General features: G+C 39.1%; 1 protein-coding gene across 1 annotated transcript; it reads right to left on the bottom strand.

Moving 5' to 3' along the window:
• Nucleotides 1-258: 258 nt before the first annotated feature.
• Nucleotides 259-25,202, bottom strand: TRMT11 (tRNA methyltransferase 11 homolog). The gene is made up of 13 exons (XM_056486546.1): nt 24,916-25,202; nt 23,527-23,592; nt 22,743-22,816; nt 21,439-21,520; nt 21,246-21,338; nt 20,128-20,262; nt 18,329-18,485; nt 14,354-14,434; nt 13,527-13,691; nt 12,081-12,153; nt 11,216-11,347; nt 7,946-8,066; nt 259-2,653 (listed from the first exon to the last, which is right to left on the bottom strand). Exons 1-13 carry the CDS (start codon nt 24,988-24,990, stop codon nt 2,522-2,524), a joined length of 1,386 nt encoding a protein of 461 aa, XP_056342521.1. The 5' UTR covers nt 24,991-25,202; the 3' UTR covers nt 259-2,521.
• Nucleotides 25,203-25,343: the final 141 nt, after the last annotated feature.

Here is a 25,343-nt window from a genome sequence, read left to right as displayed (position 1 = left end):
AGAGAGAGATGGCAGGTAGGGTACACAGTAAATGCACAGAAAATCTATTTTCACTACGTCGTCTTCCCATGGATATGTTGGAGGCTTGCAGCCAGAAGACCACCACCAGGTAAAGGGATCCTGTAAAAAGTGGGGGCTCTTTCCCTTTGTTGCCTCAACAAATTGCCCTCTACAGCAAGAGACGCATTCCGCCCATACAACCTCGCAGCCGCTTTCAGCTCCTCCCTCCACCCAATTTGCCGCAGCACAACAAAGCACTCCAAGAATAACATTTATTTTTAAAAACTGGAAAATGGCACAAACCACCCCAAAGGAGAGAATGACAACGGCATGAGTTCAGCGCGGGCTCATGAACTGACGCTCCCCACCAGGGACAGGAAGCTGGAACCTCACGGAGAGAGACTGAATGGAACCAGAGGGAAGGGACGTGCCAGAAGCCGCGGCCACCGATGGCCAAAGCCAGCAGAAAGGATAACTCAGCTGCCCAGCAGCCCTGCGCCGGGAGAGCGCCAGGACTGTGTCACAGCTCTAGATCTATAAACGCCTGCACTCTGGAAGGCTGCACGCACAATAGGCTGGAGTGTGCACACTAAGCAAGGAGAAATTTAAAGATGAGGAACATTTCCAAAGGACAGCTTTAAAGTTGGGGATCAGCAGAGACTGAACATCTGATTTCAATTCTGAAGGATTTCTGATTAGCCAGTGTTGATGCAGTACCCCAAATACACTGACAGTTTCTGTTCAAAACAGTATCCTTCAGAAATGACAGAGCTAGTATGTATGGACTGCTAAACTAAAGCCACACCACCACTGCTGAAGGGACTAGAAATTGGACAAGGCAAAGGAGAAATAAACTAAATCATTTTCATTGAATAGGCAGAGCCAAACGTGCCACTACCTCACCTCTTGTATAACCACTTAGATCATGCGTAAGGTAACTTTCATGAAAATGGAGTTATAAATGTATAATAAATACATCTAGAAAAATTCCTTGCCTATGAAGAATGGAAATTAATTGTAATTTGTTAAGTAAAAAAAGCTGAATGCCAAATTGTAATGCTGAAATGCAGACAGGTTTTCAGAAGCAGTATGTTTTTGATGTAATATTTGAAAATGATCAATTCAAATTCTGCTTTTGAAAAATTTTCTGAGCTTCGAACTTGCTCCAAGTTGAGTCTGGAACAACTATTATATGGCTGACATTAGAAGTGTCAAAACAAAGTGATTTATAATGGAAACACGGAAAATAAATCACAATTTGAGAACTTTTTAACACACCACAGATTAGAGCCAGAAGGCCAAACTAAGTTGTCATTGAGTTTGTAAGCTTTCCTGCTGCAGCTGAGGGCCACAATACACAGAAGAGCAAATTCAGTTAATGAACTCTATCAGATACACACAGTGATCTGTGCCTTCCTTGGAGAGGCACTTAAAAATTATGATCTACAAAGACACTAACATGACCACAGTCAGTGACCTGGAGCAAACTGAGAAGCAGGGTTCCTCTGGCTAGAGCACAGATGCATTTACCAAGGCCCTGCTTGGTGAATACAGACCAAGAGGAATATGTGACCATATTTGACCACCAAAATGAGAAGAGCCATTAACATCCTGAATTAATGGGCTTAGTGGTTTTCAAATGAGGTATTTTCATGATGGACGTGGTGTGGATTCAGCAAAGTTTGCCCTTTAACAAATATAGCTTTGGTTTCAAAGATTTGATTAGGCTTAATACCATTAGGGAACCATTACTGATTTTATGCTGTTGTTGTTACTGGTTTAACTATCGATTTCTGAACCAAAAATTGCAGACAGTTGGCTTGACCAAGAGTCAAGGTTTAGGAATGCAAAAGCAAATCCAAGGTACAGATGAGCTTCAGATGTGGACAGGCTTCACAGGGTTTAATAAACTCTCCAGAGTTTGTCAGGTCACAGAGGCTTTTCTTTTTGCAGGGTGTGCATGAGCCCAGTTGCTTCTTTGCATTTGTTGTTTGTTTTAAGCACTTGTGACCTCAGCCAGAGCAAGCAGAATTCATATGAGCAATTACTGCATGCAACAATTAAAAAAACCTCACGCCAACCTTGGTTTATTGTACACCATTTACAAAGAAACCAAAACAAATGAAAATTATCTTCTTAATCAGCAATCCTTGATCACCACCACGTGTTTTTAAAACAACCAGATGTTCACAGTTTAAGAAGCCAAATAATACTACTACTTTCTTGTAAACGTTAATGGTGAAAGAACAATAATAATGGTTTTAGTCAATCATCATTAGTACTTGAAAGTACTAATATAAATTAAATAAGACTCAAAAAACTTGTACAATAAAATCTGCCATAAACAAAGCTAATTAAAAAGAACTGCTCCCAACCTGGGTTGTGGGTTTCATCTTGCTTTAAAATTAAAAGCAGTATTTATTTTTCTGAAGCATCCAAACGAATATTCATATCCAGATGTTCTTACAAAGAAACATGGTCTTCATTCTTTTCTTATTTTTTTATCTGTTTATATAATATTTTACTTCTGATTGTCCTTTTCTTCCTTGGCAATCCTCTTTGTCACACCACTGAAATACTTCTCACGGAAAGAATTGTGTCCCCTGTACGGCATATACTGACCATCCAGCAAGTAAGAGTTCTCATCTCGATCCTGCATGGCATCAAAAGACAAACATTAGACTTGAGGGAGACGTGTTCAGCATGTACTGCCACCACTTTGCCTCCAGACTTTTTCAAACCATTATGTGCAAGGGTAAGGTAGTTAGGTTTCTGTTCTACAGTTCAACGGCACACACTTAAGTCACTGAAAATATCTCAGCTGACATCACCAGAATCCCACCCTTGCATGACCAAATGAGCACAGGTACCATGTGCCACACAGGTTACTTTCCAGAAAAAAATGTTGTCAGGACAATTCAGTCAGTCAGAGGTCTGTGAAAGGCAGGCACAAACAGAAGAGGAACACAAATGGCTAAAATGAGTTCCTACAGTCACTGAAGCACGTTCAGAGAATTTTTTTTTCTGTGCAGCATTCATGTATTTCTGAAAGTTAAAGTTGACACAGTAAATCCCTACACATAATACCTATTTGACACCAGCCAAGAACACAGTTTAGAAAATTGGCCCACTGTATAGACAAAGGTTTAGTTCATCATGCACTGTGGCTTTATACAATTAAGATACTTGTCAGTTAACATTAGCAATGCTGTAAGATAAACATTACATCAAACTTTAATCTGAGTGTTAAAGAAAACTGATGGCAACTTCTAAATGCAGTTTTATGCTTCTGGGTGATGTCAGTTTATTATTATGCTCAAAAGCAGGAAGGAACAGTGACAAGTAGCCTCACACAGAACAACTGTGTGAGCACAAGGAGAAAATACAAACAAGCACACAACAGAACCAAGCCTCTATTCCACCATGTGTTTCTTCTCAGTTTTTTTTTAACCAATGCAGTGATGCAGACATTGGCTCATTACCTTAAAATGTTAGTTACTTGTTCATATTTGAACTTAAAGTTCCTGTGGAATGTTTCAGCATTAGTAGGAACATGAAAGTAGGTTTTAGTCAATATTTTCGTATTACAAAAGTATTATGATGCAAGGATGAACAGAATCCTAGTGGACAATCTCTCCCTTCAGCTCTTTTATAGCCTTTCCAGGTTTTCACCTACCAAGATCAACACCTCTCCTAGCTTTGGATATCTTAAGGAGCATTCTGAAGGAGTGAAAGGAAAGATTTTTCAACAAAGCAAGATGCTTGTGTGCATGTAGAAGGGCCCTCTTCTGGACACAAAGAGATACTACTTTCAAGGAAGCCTCACCTGTTACGCCAGCAGACATCAGGAATGTGACACCAGCTTAAATTAACTTGCTAAACTATCAGTAGATATCTATCATGCAAAGCATGTACACCAGTAGCAGCAGCTCTATTTAAATACTGCACTGTTGGAAAATAGCAGAAGAAAGAGACTTCAGGAAACCCAATGCAGTCACAGTATTATCTACTGTCTTTTGGCTACCTGTGAGAGACTGCCACCTCCATGACTATTCTCAAGCTGATAAACAATAGGCTTTTAAGATGTTTGTGAAAAAAATAAAAATTACAGAATTGCTATAGACAGACAGGAAACAAGGATTTAAGATATACTCCTCTAACAGCCAGTCTGCACTCATTTCTCCAGCCACTCTTTGGAAAAGAGCACTTTTTCTCCTCTTGAAATTCCATGTCAGAAATCCTTCTTTGACACAAACATGTATTTTTCAATTATCGGGATGTTTTAACAAGAATGCTACGTAATTCACTTATTTGGGGAAATGGATGGGATACTTGACCCTGAAGGATAATGATATATAGATCAAAGATACTTTAAGATAAAAATTAATCCCCACAACCTCTAAGAGGTCACACGTGTACAACATTCATCTTGATTCCATTGGAAATAAAATGCTGATTTGGGGGAAAGGGATGAAGGAGGAAACCACCCTCTCCTCTACCTCCAAGCTGGTTAGCGCAAAGAGAGGATGCATAGAAGAACAAACTTCATGTAAAACACAGGTGTAATAGGACATCTGCATGCTCCAGATGGAAACAGGCTTGGTGCACCACTCCATAGCAGAATCTCATCTCAAAAATCCAGGCCTCATCAAGAACTCTGCAAACAATGCTCACTAAATGAGAGATATGCAGCCAGGCTTGGATTTCTTAGGAGAGATTACAAAGGAAGTTCCTGGCCCACATCACAAGTATTCCAGTTTAAGAGGTTCCATTCCCTACCTCTCACCTCTACAGGCATTACTGTCTAATAAGGATGGCAACTGCTTAAAAAACAAAACAAAAATTCCTAAACGCCAACAATGATGGGAATTGCTCCTTAGAAAAGGGAAAAGAAAAATCCTGAACTACCTGGAGTTACCAGTCACTGTTGAGATTTACTAGTCAAAGGAATTTTATAGGCAGTATGAGGACTGATCAAAGTGACAGAAATTCTGGGATTTCAGAGACTAAGGATTTTCAAACAAATTCTAATTTACAATATTTTGTATCAAGGAGCTGAATGGGTACAATATGAACACCAGGGATAGGCTTCATTTAACTCTACAGAGAAAATAAATTGTAAAAAAAACCTTAACGATTTATTTGTTCTAAAGACAACACTAAAATAGGTTTTAGAGATGTCAAATAATGGATAGGTGGAAGAGAAGGGGATGCTGAATGATAATAAGAAAATGTTTTATTTTTCTTTAAATCATGGCAAATATAAAGTGACATTCTAAAGATTTTTATTCATCTAGCATGCCCCAGTTCAGCTTCAAGGTAATTACCCACACTTAGTTTTAGTTTTAAAAAAAGTCTTCCTAGCCTTATCACTGCTTCCTACCACTCTACATCTGGTGCTGGACAGTAGCTACAGAAACCACTTGTACTAATGCTATACAGCTGTAAACAAAAAGGAGCAGTTACCAAATCAGGGACAGTAGGGTCATATACCCAGGAACAGACACTGCTAAATTCAGTAGGAAAAATTCTACAGCAGTAACAATTCCACAGTGACTATGTGACATGGAAATGCTTGACCCATTCAGTAGGGTGAGTTTGTATGCCTGGTGCTTCATAATCCATTCCTGGACAATTATACACTCAGAGTTTGTCCTTCAGTCAAGTCTTCTGTTATATCTTACTACATAATTTCTAGGCATCTCTCTTGGCATTAAAAAAGTGGGATGCCTCACAGAGAGGTAGAAACATAGGGCTCTGAGCTGAGGCTGAGTTGCCCCTGCCCCACCCACCCTGAGTTTTGGGAGGACAGCATACAGATGTGCTGTGGGGGAGGCAGGAGGGTAGTATGGATTTTGGGATGAATGCTGTGCTGGGAGGAACAATGGAAACGTTGTCTGAAACAGTAATTAAAAATCCAAACAACTCCTCTGCTCATATTCTGCACATGCTGGAAAAGCCTATTCATATCAACACTGAGTTCAGGAAGAAACCTTTTCCAGTTGGCACAATTTCACTGTAAACTTAAAAAGAACAGACTGGATGCTTACAAGACACTGAGTTGTATACCATTTGTGAGGTTTTTAATTCAACATATGATCTTCATGCTTATAATTTCTTATGATAGATCAATACTTCACCTAGACATACTCACTTTTTGCCTTCACTGTGGTCTCCTTTTTATTACAGACAATTCCAATCAAATTGCACCACCAACTTCAGCAACGTACTGAATTCATCTCCATTTAAGAGTTTATTTATAGTGTTACTAGTGAAATCAAAATTTGCTGTGAAATCTGCCATTCCTTACTGGTGGCAAACACTGGGGAAACCAAAGAACTGCATAACAACAGTTAACATGATTTGTAACATTTCTCAGCCATTTGCAAGTGCTGCACCAAGCTGAGTTAAAGGACAATTGAGGGCTTGCTACAAACCAATTTAGTAAAGCAGACAGGAACTGTCTGGAAACAAATGTTTGGCATATCCATAAAAATTTACTCTTCCACTTAGGAAAAAGAAAAGCAGACAAAAGTATAACTATTGAATTTTATGGTCATATCTGGTGAGTCAGAAGTATCGAATTCAAAGTTTGCTTGGGACATTAATACAGGAAAAAATACATTCCAGGTAAGGGATGCTGAGGCAGGGAAATCTTAGACACTGCACCAAGGTGCTAAACCAAGCAGGCAGTAGCTAAGGATTCAACACGCATTTTGCTCTCTAGACAAGTTTTGCATCATCAGAAAACACACATGGATTCTGGTATCTTTAAATTGTCTAACAGACATCTGGAACACTGAATGTAAGCATTTGCACAGTTTTATCTAAGCAGCAAGCCTGCCAACTAGTCTCAGGTGCTCAGAGCTAAGCATTCCCAGACATGAACCTGTCAAACCATGAACTGAAGAGCAGGTGATGCTCAAGAGAGAATAACAAATGACGCAAGTCTGTTTGCAGAAGGGTTGATATATTTTTAGGTTAGAATATGTTACCCTACAGCACTGGTAGCAATAAAACTGCTGTCAAAAACCTCCCTAAACACCCTGAGATGCATATGTCAAAAACTTTCATCATCTACCGTCCTGGTTTGCTACTGGTGAAGTTGGCAGCTCCAAGGCTGAACTCCACACAGAGTGTTTATAAAAGTTCAGGTGTTGCTTGAGAACTGCAGTCACCACAAGCATTATGAACACAGCACTGAACCCCTGCTGTGTCATTAGTGGAAGCACCACACAGACACAGCAGTCTGACTGCATTTCCTTCCATCTGCAACAGCTCTTCCAGCTGACAAAGAATGTACTTAAAACACTTGCTCACTGAGTGCATTTTCATTAAGAATTTGCCTCACATGTGTTTAGCATCTCTTTTAACAGTATTAAGTGAGAGAAGTAGCAAGAATGGAAATATTCCCTGGTCCCAGTGTCTCAGGAGAGACACTTATTGTATCACAAAACAAAAACAGAAAGAAGAGCCAGTGTGCTTTGCTGTACTTGTCACAACTTCAATATTATTCCAAAAGCTAAAATGTACCACTCTAAAGATAAAGTAACAGAATTAAATAAGGTTTACCTGTACTGCAAGACCCACAAAGATATTTAGTATTTACTTGGGCACCAAGATACACTTTGAAATCAATAGAAACTTGGGCATTAAGGCAAAGCCCCTGTGTACAAGATTCACAAGTAACTGTAAGTTCAAAGATCTTTTTCGCACTATCAAGGGACTTTTTCAGGATGAAGAGTTTACAAAAAATTGAGAATAAAAAGAAATAAACCAAAACCAGAACAGTCCCTTAAATCACCGCTCAACTTTACAAAAGCTCCAGCTCTGATCATAAAATCCAAAGTGTGACAGAAACAAGGATCAAATACTGAATAGCATGAACTTGTCACGAACACAACAGCTACTATTTTACACAATATGATCAAGAATTCAGGCTTACCTTGAATTCTTTCACCTTTTCCATGGTTATGAGGCGCCTTGATGTGTGGCTGGAAAGCATCTGCTCGCAGTTGCTAATAAGTTTCAGGCATGGATGGCGGGGAATGATCTCTTCTGTGTATCTGGAAGAAATAATCATTCTTAGTGCTGCAGGCTCATGAAGTGGAAGACCTACATATGAAATAAAATTCTTACAGACTCTTCACAAAAAGGTTCACAGTTGAAAGCTGTTATGCACTTTAACCTGCTTAAATAAATTCAGATATTGCTGCTCCAGAGTTTTGACATCATATATTCCAATCATCTTCACATGCAGTGTGTAGAATAAATTAAAACCTCACAGTAAAGAGACACTCGCCCCATTTTCTGAATATATTTAAAGGATGTTAATGTATGTACATATGGGCCTGCCTGTATAATTTCAAGCAGAAAATATCTCAGCCAACCAGGAATAACTTATCCAGTCAGAGCTGTGATTTTAAAAATATTTTCCACAGTCAACATATATGAAGTTGCAGGAATAAAAGACTTTACTCTGGCTCCCTAAAAGGAGATCACTGCACTTCAATTTCAAATCTTATTAAGCCAGCTCTTATTACAACTTCAAAATCTGGTATTACAAATTTATCTCATTACAATTACTTTTTGTAATGGCAAAAAAAAAAAAAAAAAGAAAAAAATCCAACACCATTTAACAATAGATAGGATTTAATTATAAGTCAACGCTGCTACTATTTATAGAAGTAAGAGTTCGTGTTTTAAATACCCCACCTCATAAGCATACTATTTTCTATATAGAAAGTGCTTTATCTAAATTGCTTTCAATCCTTCTATTTCTCCAAATGCTGCAAGAGAAATTTAAAGATTTAAGAGCTTTGCAGGGACTACAACAGCAAGTATTATCCTAGCTAGTATGATAAACATGAGATATCTTTCCTTTATACTGAAACAGATCAGTAATTTATTCCTAGATTTTGTAATACGTGTTCATGTAATAGTTAGTAAAAGCTAACACAGAAAATGGGTTCTGCTATTGTTAGGTATGATTTGTATAAAACACCTGCTCCTATGATTCTCCAGTGTTTGGGGGTTAACAGAAGTCAGACATTGGAACACAGAACTGAACAACTTAATACCTATGACTTGAGTTTAAAAGGTACAAAGGAGGAACTTTACATTTTTCCTGTTAAGAGGTGGATTTTCTGAGTGAAAGTAAAGGTCTTGGTCTGGATTAAAATAGGATCCACCTAGGTGCTGGTGGAAAACTTGGCGTTTCTTAAGATAACAGAGCTGTTAAACAAGTAGCTCAATACCAAATACAGATCTGCAAATAAGAAAAAAACCCAAACAGCACTGCCTCTTTGCTTTCCTCCACAATTTCCAGACCACAAAAGTACCTTTCTGTCATTTCTTGTGCAGAAACAAGTATCTGCTTCTGCAAGGTGAAGTCAGAACATACTTTTGGCAAAGGAGAACGAAATTAATTCTCAATTGCTTTTTCTATTACACAAGACTTTCAATGCATCCAGTACCACCAAACTGTCTTTCTTTTACAAAGGTAGGCACCCTGCCACAACATTGTAAAAGTTTCTCTTCATACTCATACAGAACGCTGACTTTAATGGAATTAGAAGAATTTGGACTCAACAATGATTTCAATGTCTGATTGAAAGAGTAAACTCTGGAGTGAGATGCTATCTTGAAGAGGGAGAGATCACTATCACTTTGTTAAAAAGCCTTTTCTGTTAGCATTAATTAATGTATTTCTACATTCTTTCAGGTAAAACTCAGAAACATGTCAAGTAAGAAATACAGAAGCAATGATTTTAACAGACATCCAATTCAATACAGTTTTGGCTTTAACTTAAGGTAATATACAAAGATCTCAAAAAATGAAACTCAAGGCAGGTGCTGCCAAGAGATATTTGATAATGTAAAATGTTAGTAGAAAGTATCTTCTCCTCACTTATTGTTTTAATGCCCCATGTACATTATTACAGCTGAAAATAAAGTGACTATTCTACTATTCTATGCTAATTCTAGCAACTTTAGTACTTCAAGTCATAGTAGGATGTACAAACTCACTTTTTAAAAGACAACTCAACTAGACCTCCCCAAAACAGCAACTAAAGTTCATCCCAAAATACATGGCTCCCAAGTTATGTGAAGTGAAACACTTTACACCGCTGTAGTGAGGAAGTATGCTTTTACCAAAGTTCAATGAGCAGGAAGAAAAACACTGCTATCTTGATGAACAAAATAAATTCAGTAATTCCAAAGAGATTTTATTGACATGAAAACTAGCTATAATACTATAAATGGCATTCATTGCTTTGTCTGTGAATTGTCTTATAAAAAAGGCCTACAATACCAATTTCATAATTTACTAAAAAATGCAAACTACTAAGTGCACTCTTATTTTACAGAAGCATGTAACAGAAATGGCTCCTTTTGATTTCCAAATTTTCAAAACAGCATGAGATATATAGGACTATCACAGGCCATTTCCATGGTGAAACCAGGGACAACCACCACTTTATATAACAGTATAGTTTGACTGCACACTGAAATACATGACACTGTAGAAACTATCTTCAGAGCACAGCTGTATCAGGAAGACACCTTGAAGAAGCTACTGTACATCAACTCCTCACTTCACAGTCAGAAATCTTTATGAAAACAAAATAAAAAGCCCTCTCAAACCTAATCTAAGAGATGCTGAAATAAGGCATGCAAACAGCTGTTTTTCCTTTTACACTCAGTTCTTATACACTCAGTTCTGATCCCAGGCTGCACTACTGAGCAGACAGGATCCTGCAGTCTCTGCTGGCCTCTCACTGCCATCTCTTGGTCATCTGATTTTACTTCTCAGAAGAAAGCTAAATCAGTAGTGTCAAACCCCAAAGAACCAAGGATGATTTTTACACATCTCTATCAACTACCCTAGCAGAAACACACAGAAATACCAGCCTTGCTTCTACTGTCTTAGAAATCTATCTGCACTTTGAAAGTCTAACTTTTTAAGCTTAAACCTCAACCCACTAGGCATGCATTTACAATGACATGCAAAGGCATTTTCTGCTTGGTAACAGTCAGGAATCACCTCAATTCAAAAACTCTGTTACAAAATGTGGTTTCCCTTATACACAGTTTTAAAATACAAAGTCTGAGTATTATGGAAGCTCCAGCTGTACTCTCTCCCAAAGGAAAGCACAGTGAGAATGCAGTATCCATTCTGACACACAACACAGAAGAAATCAACAGTACATACTCAGGCCTGTATATGGGCAGCCAGTACACCAATCTTCCTCCCATCACCAGATACTCTGCCCCAAACTTCAAGAGGTCAAAAAAGATATCACTCAGATGGTAACTGGATGAAACGAAGAAGTGGTTTTCTGCACTGAACAAAAAATGTACAAATATAAGCAAACAAGAGCATGGACAAAACCTAAATTTTTAATAATAGTAATTTAAAAAAACCAATACACTAAGCCAAAAAAGCACTTTCTCAGCTTTGCAAAGCTACTAAGACAATCCAGGAGTACAACTTCTACTATGAGAAATACAACTTCTCAAGCTCCCCCCCAATGTCTCTTTGACTTCCACACGTATTATAGATGAGTCTAAAGAACCACAGGTATGTTGGCAATAGTTATTTTGCACAGCATCTTTCTAAAGGAGTTAAAGTCAGAGGGCAAGGAAGGCCAGGCAGCAGAGAAGCCATGTGATATCTCTGAAAAGAAAGGAGCAGTGAAAATGCAAAAGAACAAAGTTAAAAGTATAACTACAGGCATTCAATTTTAGAGTGATTTTGCAGCCTGCAGGGACTGAAGAGAGCTTTCTAAGAACAGGAAATACATGCTAATGGTGGCTCACAGAGGTGAAAAATAGGATACAAAATCTGAAAACACAAAGGATAAGGAGAGAACAAAACCAAGAAGGTTTCAGGAACCTGAAACAAAGTGACATAGTAGTTTTGTAAACAGAACAAAAAGGGTTTTTCTTCTTTAATTATAATTGCTACCATTTTTAAACTTCTGACAGACAATCAAGAAGTAATAAATATTCTAAAACTGCAACTGGATTTCCATTAAGACATTTATGTTCTACAACAGACAAGACATCTTCCCTACCTTCTTTCAACTGACTTAACTGTTTCCTTTTGTGATCCCATTCTGCGAGGAGCTTCTCTGATACCATATGGTGCTAGGCAAAGCAGAAGCAAAATGCAGAGATGAGAACCTCATCCTTTGTCCAAACAATATACAATTATACTATACATACACAACAGTGCACAAACTGTGGCTTACATAAGGTTATTTTTTCTTTTTTTTATGAAGTAAAAGTCAGTAAGGGAAATTTCTTCAAGTTCTACTGAAAGTTTCTTGCTCCAAAAAGTTATTTTAGAACTGTTTGAAGGAAACCCCTTCAGCTGTAAGAGCTTCTAGCGCCCTACATGCTTGCTACGTGACAAAGGACAATGCTAATGCTGTGCTGTTTGTTAAAAGATATTCCTTAGATTTCCAACATGTGATAAATAATCCCCATCCTTTTTTGTTTGACAGGCACAAATATGTGCCCTATAGCACTTAATTAACTTTTTCAAAATGAAATTAAGTATATCAGAATTTCTTCTCAGCACATTACACAAATGGTAATTCTCACACATAAGAAGAGCCAGAGAAGGTTTTTTCTCATACTTTTTTGCACATTTCTAATAGTATAACATACTTACTTCATGTTCAAAAAATCTGAGTTTGTGAGACTTGTTTCAGCATCATGGAAGCACCATACAGAAGTTTTATAAATGGTTTCACACTCAGTTCCAAGTCTATATTAATATTCTATACTGTCTTGTTGCCGAACAGGCCAAATAAAAATTAGCAAGCAACCCACAAAGAAAAGTCAGACTTTCTATTCCTAATTCATATGAATGTGTCATTGTAAAAGCCAGCACTTGAGATGAGAAAGTGCTGTATCAAGGTCTTTCATTTATCCCCTTGGTTTCTTTTCCCTCTCATACAAGAACAAATGGTGTTCAGTAAATAGGTTTCTAAAAGAGCAGAGGATCCTTTCAAACTGCTCCTGCTCCCAGTAGCTGAGTGTATTGGAAACACATTAAAATTTCTCTCTGGAAGCTTTACATTAAGCACTTAACACACATCTTCAGAAGTCTTCAGAAACTCCTCAGAAGTGCATGGAAGACTCCAATGTGCTGCCAACAGCAACAGAGACCATGCTGATAAGAAGTCTCTGTGAACCAATCATGTTATGCTTCTACTGAAGGAGATTTCTTCAAAGGATGATTTTCAACTATATTGATTTCTGCTGGTGAACATACCATTATCTCCACAGAAAAAAGTGTCATTGCCAGCTTTGTTACACATTAATAATTATGCTTAAAATAAATGCAGAGACATCAAATGCAGATTCAATTTCCATAGTGCTGCTCCCAACAACCATCCCTGGAAACACGAAAGATGCAGACCTGAGCACTCATCCAGACATTTAATCAATGTACATAAGCAATAATGTTTTAGTCACTGCTACTGGGCAACAAAAGGCAGTAACAAACTTACGGTCTGTAATGATTGCATCAAACAGCATCCCTTTTCTCCATATTGGTCTTGAAGAATCAGCAACAAGTGCATCGAGGTAGTATTTCTCTAAACCATACTGTCGGAGATTAGCTCTGATATTTTCATCTGGCCCTCTCCATTTCTGGTTCTTTCTGCTTGCCTTTCCTGGGAGAGGAAGGGGAATGGAAAGGAAAAAAAAAAATAAAGCATACTCAACAAGAAACTATTATATAAGAAAAGTTTTCATATACTCTACCATTTAAATTAAAGGAAAATAATCAAATGTCACAAAAAAAAAATACCTGGCCAAAGTACTTGCAATAAACTTCACAGGTAGTAAGGAAAATAAAAAATACATGAGAAAAGTTCTGCTGTGCCATCTGCACAGGGTGTCAAAGAACACATTTACAAAAACGCTGGTGTGCAAGATGCTCTCTTCATCCAACAGTCACAACCCTGTCAACTAGGTCAAATACAATTTGCATATCTGCAGAGAAGTAAAAATGAGATTAGAGTTCCTGGGTTAGGTCTTGAGGAGCTTCCCACATCATAGGTTAAAAGACCACACAGTGTGATAATTATTATTTGGAACTTAGTTTTGGTCTTCATTATTATTTTTCAAAAATATTTCCTGCTTAAAAATAGGATAATATCTTAACTACTACTACATTAGCTTACATGTAAATTGGTTAATAAAACTAAGCATGATCAAATAAATCCTGCAAAGATTAATGCTGCTTAAAAATCCACTAAATATCATCTGCTACCATCAGTATTCTTAAAGTCCAGACAGTAAGATTTCAGTGGCTTCAAAACATGCAACATACCTAATCCATGGATTGTGTTGTAATCTATATCAGTACCACACACATATGCCCCAAAATGTGCTGAGGAGATTAGAAGGCCACCTACAGAGGAGAAAAGAGGAAAACAAACTTCTGTCATAAATGTCACCTGTGTTAAGATTTTTTCCTCAGGAACTTCAGGAGCCTACACCAGCACCACATTAGACCCAAGAAAAGAAAAAAAAATTAAAAACTAAAAAAAAGAAATAGAACTATCAACCAGTTAGAATCACTATGTAAATTATAATCAAACATAATAACACTTAGTCCTTTGTCTGCTCTACATGATTTTCCTTATCTTGCTATGCCCTGTGTCATCATCTCTGGAGATTGTTCACGAGTTCTGTTTATGGCTTTCTGTATGTTAAGCAGTAAGATCCTTTCACCATTACATGAACCAAAACTTTTGATTCTACTTTGAAAGGAGCAGAATTTCAAACTGCTGTCAAACAATTGGAAAAATCATCACCAAAAAAATGGCAGTTCTACTGTTTCTTTTCTCAAAGCCAGTTTCTTTAATGGTGTCTAAAGATCAAACTTCTGTAAGGTGGCCATTTCCATGCTGTAAGAAACAATGGTTGAGAGCCTTACAAATGTAAATATCTCCAATGTAAACATAGATATCAAGTAAGTTTTTGTAATCATTTTCAAGTGTGAAAACTACATACAAATGCACTTGCCAGTGAGTAGACTGCCTACTTTGTCAGTAGTTTTACCAATGTACTTATTCTGTAATAAAATAATTTTTTAAAAGAACACCCTACCAAAAAAAATGTGATTTTCCCTTGGAACTGACATCAGCTGAACAGCCCACAGAAAAACTAAATGACATTAACTCTTTAACAGCTTCCAATGAAACAATGGACAGACTGCCGGAGATGAACAGATACCTGTGAGATCAAGTTATTAATAAAGAGGTCTGTGGCTACAAGAATGGTTTAAAACAGAACAGCAACTGAGAACAAGGCTAAGAATCCCACTGATGTCAACAGTCCTGCCAAATAAAGGGGATGACTGCTGCAGGATGAAGGGCTGACAGTGCACAAGTTGGCTGGGGGGTTCTCCCATTCACCAGGAGAAGGGAAAGAAGCATCTCAGGTGGCTGCATTGTCCAGAACTACCCACTGAACAACAGCAAATCCCTGATGTGCCCAGTGTGAATCAGAAAACTTCTGCACCATATGGTAATGAAATGTACCAAAACCAAAGGTGAGCAAGAACAAAAAAAAAAAAACTTATAAAATTCCTCTGCTTTTTGTTGTGAAATTCATCAGGGAAAAACAAGGTTACTCACCCCAAAGGAATCACCCATTTCCCTTCTTGGCTGCAATCCCTCAGAACAGATGGGCAGTACATCCAGAGGGTCAAGACAAATTTAGCTAGCCCTGACCCCAAGTATGGCATACCACCCAGTCCTACAAAAAAAGTAAGAAGAGAGTCCTTTGCCCACCTAAGAATATTTTTAATCACAGGCAAAAAAAAGCTTGGAGATCATGAATTTACAGCTTTTAATAAATCTCAGCTTGTACTAGCTCAATTGTGTTCACACAGAAGGTGCATGGATACTTACATACTCTTACATGGCCAGCCCTTTGGTAAGTATATGAGACAGACATACAAAGGGTTAATCAGGGAATCAATCTGTCCCTGATGACTTGTAGCAGAATGATGATGGCACAGAGCTTCATGCCTTTCTATCACACACTATTCCTCCACCTCTTCAGCACAGATAAGGTCTGGTCCTCCAGGATGTCAAAGAAAAACATCCTGTCATTTGCAACTATGCAGTACCACAAGTATCTTCCAAAAGAACAATCAACAAGATTTTCTGAGATAATCTGAACTGTCTAGGAGGAAGCATAAAATATTCAGGTAAAAGACTTGATTTATTCTTCTAGAAGTTTCTAGGCTTCCTTCTGCCCACCACTGAGGAAAGAATATCTAAACATGGATGGAAGTTAAAAACACAGTCTTGGCCATTCCAATTCTGCACAGTAATAAAAAGGGGAATCAAGTCTTCTGAAAGCCAGCCTGGCCAAAGAGCATTTTATATTCCAAGGAAAAATGCCAATTGTCCATTCTTACACTAATGTGAAAGACTTGTGATGTGGCTTATGCAGCAAAAAACAGCCTGTTTGCAACAAGCAAGCACCATTTTGCAAGGCCATTCTGGTTTGGTACTATTCAGTTTTCCAGTGCAAAAAAACAGGCAGAAACACAGCCAGGCAACAAAGCTACAGCAATAAAGAAATCTGAACAGCAGTTCTTTAAAATGCTCCTCAGATTATGAACATGTATTTTTCCAAACCCATCAGCTCAAAATCACTGCATCACTCTCAACTCCAAACCACTTCCCAGAAACTGCAGTGACAGGGCACTGCTGTACTGACAAGCTTGAAAATCTTCTGAAGGTCCTCACGAGACAACTAAAATTCCTGGGGTTCACTCAATAGAATTAAGTGCAAAAGACACTGCTATTTAGTCATTAACAAACTCTACTGACAAATGGCATGCCATCCAGTATCTCCAGTGTCCCCTTTAACTTCTAGCCTTTATATTACAAATACCTAGGTGACGAAAATAAATTAAAATTGTAAGTCAAACTACTAGGCAACTTGTTTGAGTTCAATAGGTAACATATATAAAATTCTCCACAACATTTATCTTGAATTTCTATAGCTTCATCATTTTTATGTGATTCTTCTTCTCTCTTTACCCTTCCTTTTTATTTTTCTTCAATTTTCATTCCCAAGAAAAAGAATGCTCTCTGAGAGTTTGTGATTTAAGTTAAGAGGTTTTATAATAAGACAAAAAGCCATAGACACCAAAATTAAACCATCTGCTAAGAGGTAAGCAGAGGAATTTCCTGAACCTTTCTAAGGACAAGCACAAGAAAGACAAGAAATTTTTGTAAGATATCATTACGCATTAAAAAAAATCAGGTTCTATATGAACAAAATTTAAGACAAAAACATAGATTTCACTAAACACATCTGTTTCTGAAAATATTATATCCATGCTGTTTTTCTACGGGACAGCACCAAGCCTGACACAGCCCAAGAAACATTTGGAAAATGCTCTCAGGCACATGGTGTGACTCTTGGGATGTCCTGTGCAGGGCCAGGAGTTGGACTCTGATGATCCTTGTGGGTTCTTTCACATTCAGGATACTCTGTGATTCTATTTTAGGATTCTAGGTCAGAAAAACAGCCTTCGCTACATTTTTGAAGAACCTACCATAGATAGCTTAACACAATATACTCTGCCATAATTATATGGCACAAGCTGACACAATAGATCAGCTATTTCACATACAGCTGAGTTCCCCTGAGACAAAAAGTACTTTGTGCCATGCACAGCAATGTGTGGAATAAAAGCTCCCCCTCCCGGCTAAGATAAGAAAAGTTCAGCTGGGGAAGGGTATCTTCTGTGAGCAATATTATCCTGCAAACAGGCTGTAATGGCACAACAAAGTGCTCCTGACAGAATGCTGCCATGACCTCACTATTGCTACGTTGTGTTGCATGATCAGGAGTGCCCCCAGCATTCCCTTAAGAGTCAGCTCTAAAATGCTGCTCTTTGTAATGTTCTGAAAGTCACTGCAGGAGGAAGTGCTCAGCCAAATTCCAATTCTTGGTCACTCTGATCTTAAGCAGTCCATGACACACATGGATTGGTGTTTAGGCCATGTGGCATGAAACACAACAGTGAAGACAGACCTTTTAAAAGTGCAAAATAAACTGTTTACATCTTTGGAAGTTGGTCTCCTTCCCCCAAAATCCCATTAATGGTTAACAAACCATTAATTTTATAAACAACATTTTGCCTTTGGTATCATCTTTTGCTATCATCACAAATATCAGTTGGGCACCAGAAGTCATGACACCAGGTAAAAAAGTGATGTAAGCACTAACACAATCTTCCAGTTTTTCCCATCAGCTGAAAAAAAATATATACCTGTTCCAACAAATGGATCATACACAATATCATTGGGTTTTACTCTCCCGTGGTTTGCCATGATGAAAGAGAGGCAGGCATCCATGCTCGTATTTCCAATAAAATGTCTCTTCTTTACACTGTAGGATTCAATGAGTTCTCTTTGGCCATCTGCAATCTGTTGAAACATTTAAAATCCCCATCAGGTCCTGGATACAAGATACAAACAGACACACTAACAAACTTGCTTAAGTGACACCATCCAAAACCAGGTAACTTCTCTTCATAACACATCACCTTGCTTTCTGACGTCTGAAAATATGACAGACTTCCTTCCAAGCAACAGATATCCTGGTTTAACACCTGGGTAAATTCTTCAAGACAGAGGTAAAAAATATACAAACATTTCAGAGAGAAAATTCTTTCAAAGAAATTACAATTAGAGTAACTTTGTTATTATTCTAAGCATCAGAAAAATTCCTAGCAATTCAGTGTTAAAAGGATTTCAAAAACACGAGAATTAGAAATACACATTAACACACATGTGCACACAGACGCTTAAGGTCATACAGAATTTCTTTCTTCACTGCCATTTCTGTCCCACTCAAAAATCTAAATTTAGGATAGCACAGACTGATGATATTTTAAGGTAAAAGCAAACAAAAACCAAATGCTAGAATTTTTACATCAGACTTCCAAAGTATCTTGAAGAAGACCAAAGCAATCCAGAACAAAACACATTTGAGCACTATCCAACACTATTCCCCCACCTCTGCTCAGCATCAGTCTTACTGGGTTAACAAAATACACCTGCCTATTTTTTCAGGTTGTTTTACTCACTTTTAAAACCTTCGGAATTCAGAACAGATGGGACAACAGCTGCAATGTTTTGCTGCATTGCCACAACCCAAGATGCTCACACATTAATCACAGGCAAGGAAAATATTCACAGATCACCCTAACAGATCACTTGAATCTCTAACTTCCCTGCACCATGACTATAGCTACACAACCTCTGCAGTGGTTCTCCCTCCTTCCAGCTGTCCTTGACCCAGGACACTGCAAGCACGTATTTCCACCAGTGGCTAGTGTCATTCTGGGAGATATCCTTTGAGGAGCCACTTTTTCCTCACAAAAACATAAAATACCCGATCAAATTTCCTCAGGATATCCTAATAATGCAGCAGGTATAGAGTGCATATGGCCAGCAGGCAAGAACATTTGTATTGAAGACAACAGATGACAGGCTCCAGACAGTTTGTGTACTTGATTCCTTCTGGACTGTCAGGGTTCCCTTGGGCAGCTACCTGCCTGTGGGCTGGACTCACTGATGTCCAAACCCTCCGGGATCAGTCTGCACCTTTCCATGGAGACGCCCGCCCAGATCACTCGAAGCACTTACAGAATGCTCCAGTGAGGCTGATGCCACTCAGCAGGGCCACAAGCCACCTACAGTTCTGTACATCTTTCTATGTATTTGTAACAGGTGCTTTCAGCTGCAGCTAGGTCCAAAAAATGTAACACACCACCCCAGCTGTGCAGTCTCACTGCTCATGCTGAGTTCTCTCAGTGGATAGTGAGACAGGTGTGTTTCCAGATACAACTTCATTTTTTTCCACTGCTAAATTGTTCAGTACAGCCACATTTTTCTAGTCACAGTAAGGACTCTCAAGACTTGCTTCAGAGTATTATGCAATGACAAATTCAGACAAAGGTATTTTCTGCTTCTATTAAAAGTCAAAACACTTTTTACATTTAACTGAAGTACACTCTCTTGAAAATACAAGCTTGTAAGAACTGAAGCAAACATGCTCACGCACCCATCTACCAAAATACAGATGAATGGGCTCTTCTGGAACATCATTTGGGTTCATTCCATAATCTTCCAAAATCCAAAAGATGTGTTCTGGATTCTTTAAATTGACTTTTCCTTTGAATGGCAGAAATTCAAGGGCCTATACAATAAAGAAAAACAGGAACAGAAATAAAGAGGGTCAAATTTTTTTAAATACTACCTTCTCCCCCAAGAAAAAACAAATAAACAAACAGCAAAAAACCCACAATTTCACTTGTGAGAAATAATATATTAGTATTTAAAAATTAATTCAATTTTCACTGGATTTTTGAAATGCCTTTCTTCTAAACAAAAACAGCTCAAATTATTAAGGATTAGAAAATGGGAACCATAACACTTTTTATTAACTGAACAGAACTCAACTTCAGAGATTAACTGTGCAAATTAGTTATGCAATTTTGAAGTTCTAGGAACAACACTGATGGAGAACAGTGATGTGCAGCTATAGCAGTTTACATACTTAGCATTATTCCATGTACACAAAAACTGAACAGGGAAAAATAGCTGCTACTAATACAGATAATTTCAGACTCTGTAAATGAAGTAAATTGATAAATAGGTGCCAAAATAGAATGTGGAAAAGCAGAAATTAACAGTAATTTGGAAAAAATTCCTAAGAGAAACTGATATAGTTAGGAGAAGAGCAGAAGCATAGACAAGAACATGATGACAGCACACAATCCACAGCTTGCAGCTGAAGTCACTTGTTCCGTATTCTGCAACAATAAAAGCTTAATAAGGAGATCAAGTAACAGACTTTCCAAAAATCTAGCACCTAACTCTTGCCATTTGAATCTTATAGTTTACAGCAATAAATACAGTTTCCCCAGCACACTGGGCTGAAATCAGCAGTGATATTTGTTTGGCTTTGTATATGCCTTAAACAGTCAGTTTATAGGGGGGAAAAAAAAAGTTGTAAATTTTGAAAGAATGTTAATTTAGACACAAAAATCTCATTTAGACCTGGTAAGACATAAGCCATAAACTTCCTTAAGATCCTGAAGAAACTTAAATACACTGATAGCATGGAATAAGAACATTAATAGACAAAACTAAACAAAGTTTTCTAAACTGTCTACTTACATCAATCTTTTTTATTTTCTGTGCTTGGGTCAGTGTTTTATTAAATGTATGAATATGTACTTTGTAAGTAGAGTCTGACTGTAGATATGGAAGCTGGAAAAAAAAAAAAGACAAAGACACTTTAATTAGTACAGATGCAGTGGTATTCAGTGGGCTTAAGGAACCACATTATCCAGATTCTTTATATGTATACCATCTTGTCTGTTGGATAGTTCTTCAAAGATGCATAGAGCTCCCCTGCAGATCTTCCATGGCCCCACAGCTCAAATATAGACCTGAAATTAGAAAGTTTTTGAGAGTGCAGTCACACAGAGCAGGGAAAAAAATCTTACAGATACCTGTTCCTTTTAACCTACTTGGCCAATTTACTTAGGCTTTACTTCATGGAGTATTAAAATGTGGCATTTAATTATTGGCAGATGTTTTAATTTTTGTTTAATTTTTGTAAGAAGCTTTTTTAATCCTAGGCTGATATTTCACTGATGCTTTTCTCTGTTTGGTAACACATACGAAAAGCTTCAGAGCTTTTCATATTGCTTAGCAGTGCAATGGAGGTACTCCAGTGATCTTGCTCTACAACTGACACATCTGCCCACAACCAGCAGCAGGACAGAAAAACAAGCCACAGCCTAGTTATTCTTTGTACACAGAATTAGCATACATTAGCTGAGAGTCCACAGTGTGTAGAACATCTGCAAGCTCTTTTGTCATATTTTACTCCCCTGGTTGTCTGCAGCTGCTTTTTGAAGTGCAGAACTCCATTCTTTAGGCAAGAGTGGAGAGCCCAAGTCATTGCAGGCAAAACTGAATACCTGAGTCAACAAGCACCCAACAAGGACTGTGCAACACTCTGCAGAGGGGCCCAAGCTCTGAAGAACACAGCACAGACACCACAAATTTAGTATGGTCAGAAAGACATAACACACCTATGCTGCTTCTCATCCTGAACCATACCTCAAAGCCTTTCTCACATGCCTCAGTGGATAGCATGTTATTCAGACACCTCTGAAAAGGACTAGCTGGAACAATCACTCTCCAGATATTCCTGTGCTGTTGAATTTCCTAGAAGGGACCTCTGCTGCACCAGCTGGGGCTGAAGGCTCAGATGCCAGCACTGAGGGAGGGTGACACAACCTTTCCCTTCCAAACATGACTTTAGTTTTCATGTGTCACTAGTTTTATCTTTCAATTCCATAGATATTTTAGAAAAAGCCACTAACTGAACATTATACAAGGCACATAAAACATGAGTGACACTACAAGTACTGTCTCTGGAGTGAAGAACACCATTTTGAGACCCTAAATTGATCATACACTGAGTAGAGGACAGACAGGCATGCTACATAATTAGTCCTACAGGAGTCCTACAGGCTCCAGTAACACCTTCTCAATTCTAGAGGGAATCAGAGACTCTTCATTTTATTACTCCATACAAAAACGATATTTGCCATAATTGCACTGCATATGTTATAATTTACAAGATTTTTCGTCTCTTACTTTGCACATACTGTCCGCTTCATCAGTCCCCTTGCCATCTCTTCAGAAGGAATATTGAGAATCCAAAAGGGAGACTGCAATCAAGAGAAGGTAAGTGAAGCAAATACCTAGCTGGAGGATGTCACAGAAATTACACAACTATACAATTCCATGCTATAAAAACAGAATGTGCATATTGAAGATTAAAAAAATAATAATAATAAAAAATGCATTTGTTATCTTTAACCATACAGAGAACATGGGGATAAAATAATTAATTTGAGACAAAACTTTTACTCAGCTTGAATGTCTGAGAAATCCTGTTACATACTTGACTTGGTAAAATACTGTTAGCTTGATTATTCATCCACTAAAGACCTGGTTACACACAAGCAGCAATTAAACCCCAGTAACACTCTCTGACCAAGCACTGAGACCAGAATTGTATGGCTTCCTAACTGCACTCCTCCTCTGTCTCACTGATTTAGAGGGAAACACCAATTCCAAACTGCTGGCTGAGTGCTTTCAGGATTTAGCTATCCTAAAAACCAAGGACAGCCTCCCAGCAGATGGCACTGCTTCTTTTCATGCTGGTAAATGAAGACAACCTGAGGTGCAATTTGTGCATCTTTTTTTCAGTTCTGAGTCTTTACTGACATTGAGAAGTCCTCAGCTTTGGGAAGATTCCCGATTTTCCTAAGAAATTTCAATATTTATTTAGCTGCCTACAATTAACAAAAATGCTGTAAAGAACATACTTGCATACTATACACACACTCAAGTAAAATATTTGGTCCTCACTTACATTTACACGAATTTCCTGCTCGCCACAGAACTGTCCACCATAAAGAGAGAGCAACGATGTTATTTCCTAAAGTGAAAATATAAAGGTCGGGCTTTAGAAAAAGAAAAAGCATGACACAAATTCTAATGCAGATGGTAGATAGGGCATTCAGATTGTATTGCTCACGAACTGAAAATTAACATTTCTCTGCTATAAAAACAGCTTTCTCAAAATTAATTGGCAAATGTCAGGAAATCAAACCTCATAATTTTGCTTATTTTCCTTCATCAGAATCTTTATCGCTCAATCCTACATTCTCACAAGAATATTCCTCTTACAATATTATCCACTCTCTTCCTAAAATATTTTTCTGACTAGTTCACATAAAAGGGATGTTTCACTAGTAACACTGATTCAGCATCAGCAGACCACCTGGCTAAAAAAAATCTGTCCTTGTTTGTTCCATTAAGATTTTGACAAATCACATCCCTAACATAGCTCATCACAAAACCAAACAAGCTTAGCTGTCACCAAAATAAAACAGAAATGGTTCTGCTTTCTTCAGCAGTTACATCAACCAAGTGCCACCAAAACTTTGGTGATAAAAACTTTCTTTTTACTTCATCCAATGACCTTGCCTAAAGAAAAATCAGGTTGATCATAAAAGGAACTCAGGTTCCAGTCCCACAAAGCAAACAGGAACAAGCAATGCACAGAAGACAACCTTAATGAAAACAAGGAAAATAAATGTTTCGAGACACATTAAACATTTTGTAACATGTAACATCGCCGTAGATTGGCGAGGGAACACCACGCTGTGAAACAGACCATGGCACTGAGGATCACATCCCGTCCTTGGTTCCCTGAGCGCGGCAGCGCCGGTGACTCCGCCGGCTCCGGGCAGCCCATGGAGGGGCCCAGGGCAGCACCAGCCACTCCTAAACCAGGCACGCCGGCGGGAGCTCACGTACAACTCAAACAAACTTTAAAAGCCACCAAAGCCAAAAGCTCGAAGGCATTTCTGTAACCCCAGCTTCCGCATCTCACGTGGAGCCCCGGGCACTCCGCTGGCAGCCTCTCCTAGCGCCAGAGGCTGCGGGAAAGAGAGCGGAAGGAAAACGCTGCCTTAAAGCAGCAGAGGCTCTCCATGAGAGAGGAGGAAGAGGGAGCCCCACGCCTGGGGGTCTCTTCCCACAGGACGCGGGGAGCGGCGAGGGAAGGGGCCCTGCGAGCCCCCGGCCCTCCCAGAGAGAGGGGAGCCCCGCCGGGGTCCGGCTGCCCCGGCACACCCGGGGCCGCGCTGTCCGGGAGCGCCCCGGAGGGGACGCGAGGGAGGGGAGGGCAGCGCCTCACCCACCCCCGATGCCGGCTCCGATCCCAGTCCCAGCCCCGGACCCGCGCAGCGCTCACCGGCAGGCGGAACTCGAGGTGCTCCTGCGCCAGCAGCAGCAAATAGCGCCGCAGCGCCGGGGCCGCCAGCGCCATGTCGGGCCATCGCCCGCCTCCCGCATGCGCCGCCGGCGGGAAGGGCGGGAGCGGCGGGAGGAGCGCGGCGAGGGGCGTGTGGGGAGAGCCCCCCGCGGCCCCGGCGGCGGGACACGGCGCTGCGCGGGCTCTGCAGGAGTTACCCTCATTCCATCTCCTTCTCACCCGCCTTGCACTCGGGTTTTGGGAGTGCTTTATCACGCACGCCACGTGTCAGTGCAGCAGTGCCTGCGCATGGTTTATAAATAACTCCGCGTACACTGGGGACACGCGCGCTCGGGGGTGTTTCGCTGTCGTGCGGCCTCTCCCGGCCACATTTAAGGACATGGAGCATTAAATAACATTAAGAATTA

The sequence above is a fragment of the Oenanthe melanoleuca genome, chromosome 3 (assembly GCF_029582105.1).
Source record: "Oenanthe melanoleuca isolate GR-GAL-2019-014 chromosome 3, OMel1.0, whole genome shotgun sequence".
In the NCBI taxonomy this organism is placed as follows: domain Eukaryota; kingdom Metazoa; phylum Chordata; class Aves; order Passeriformes; family Muscicapidae; genus Oenanthe; species Oenanthe melanoleuca.
This window is presented reverse-complemented; position numbering and strand designations above follow the sequence as displayed.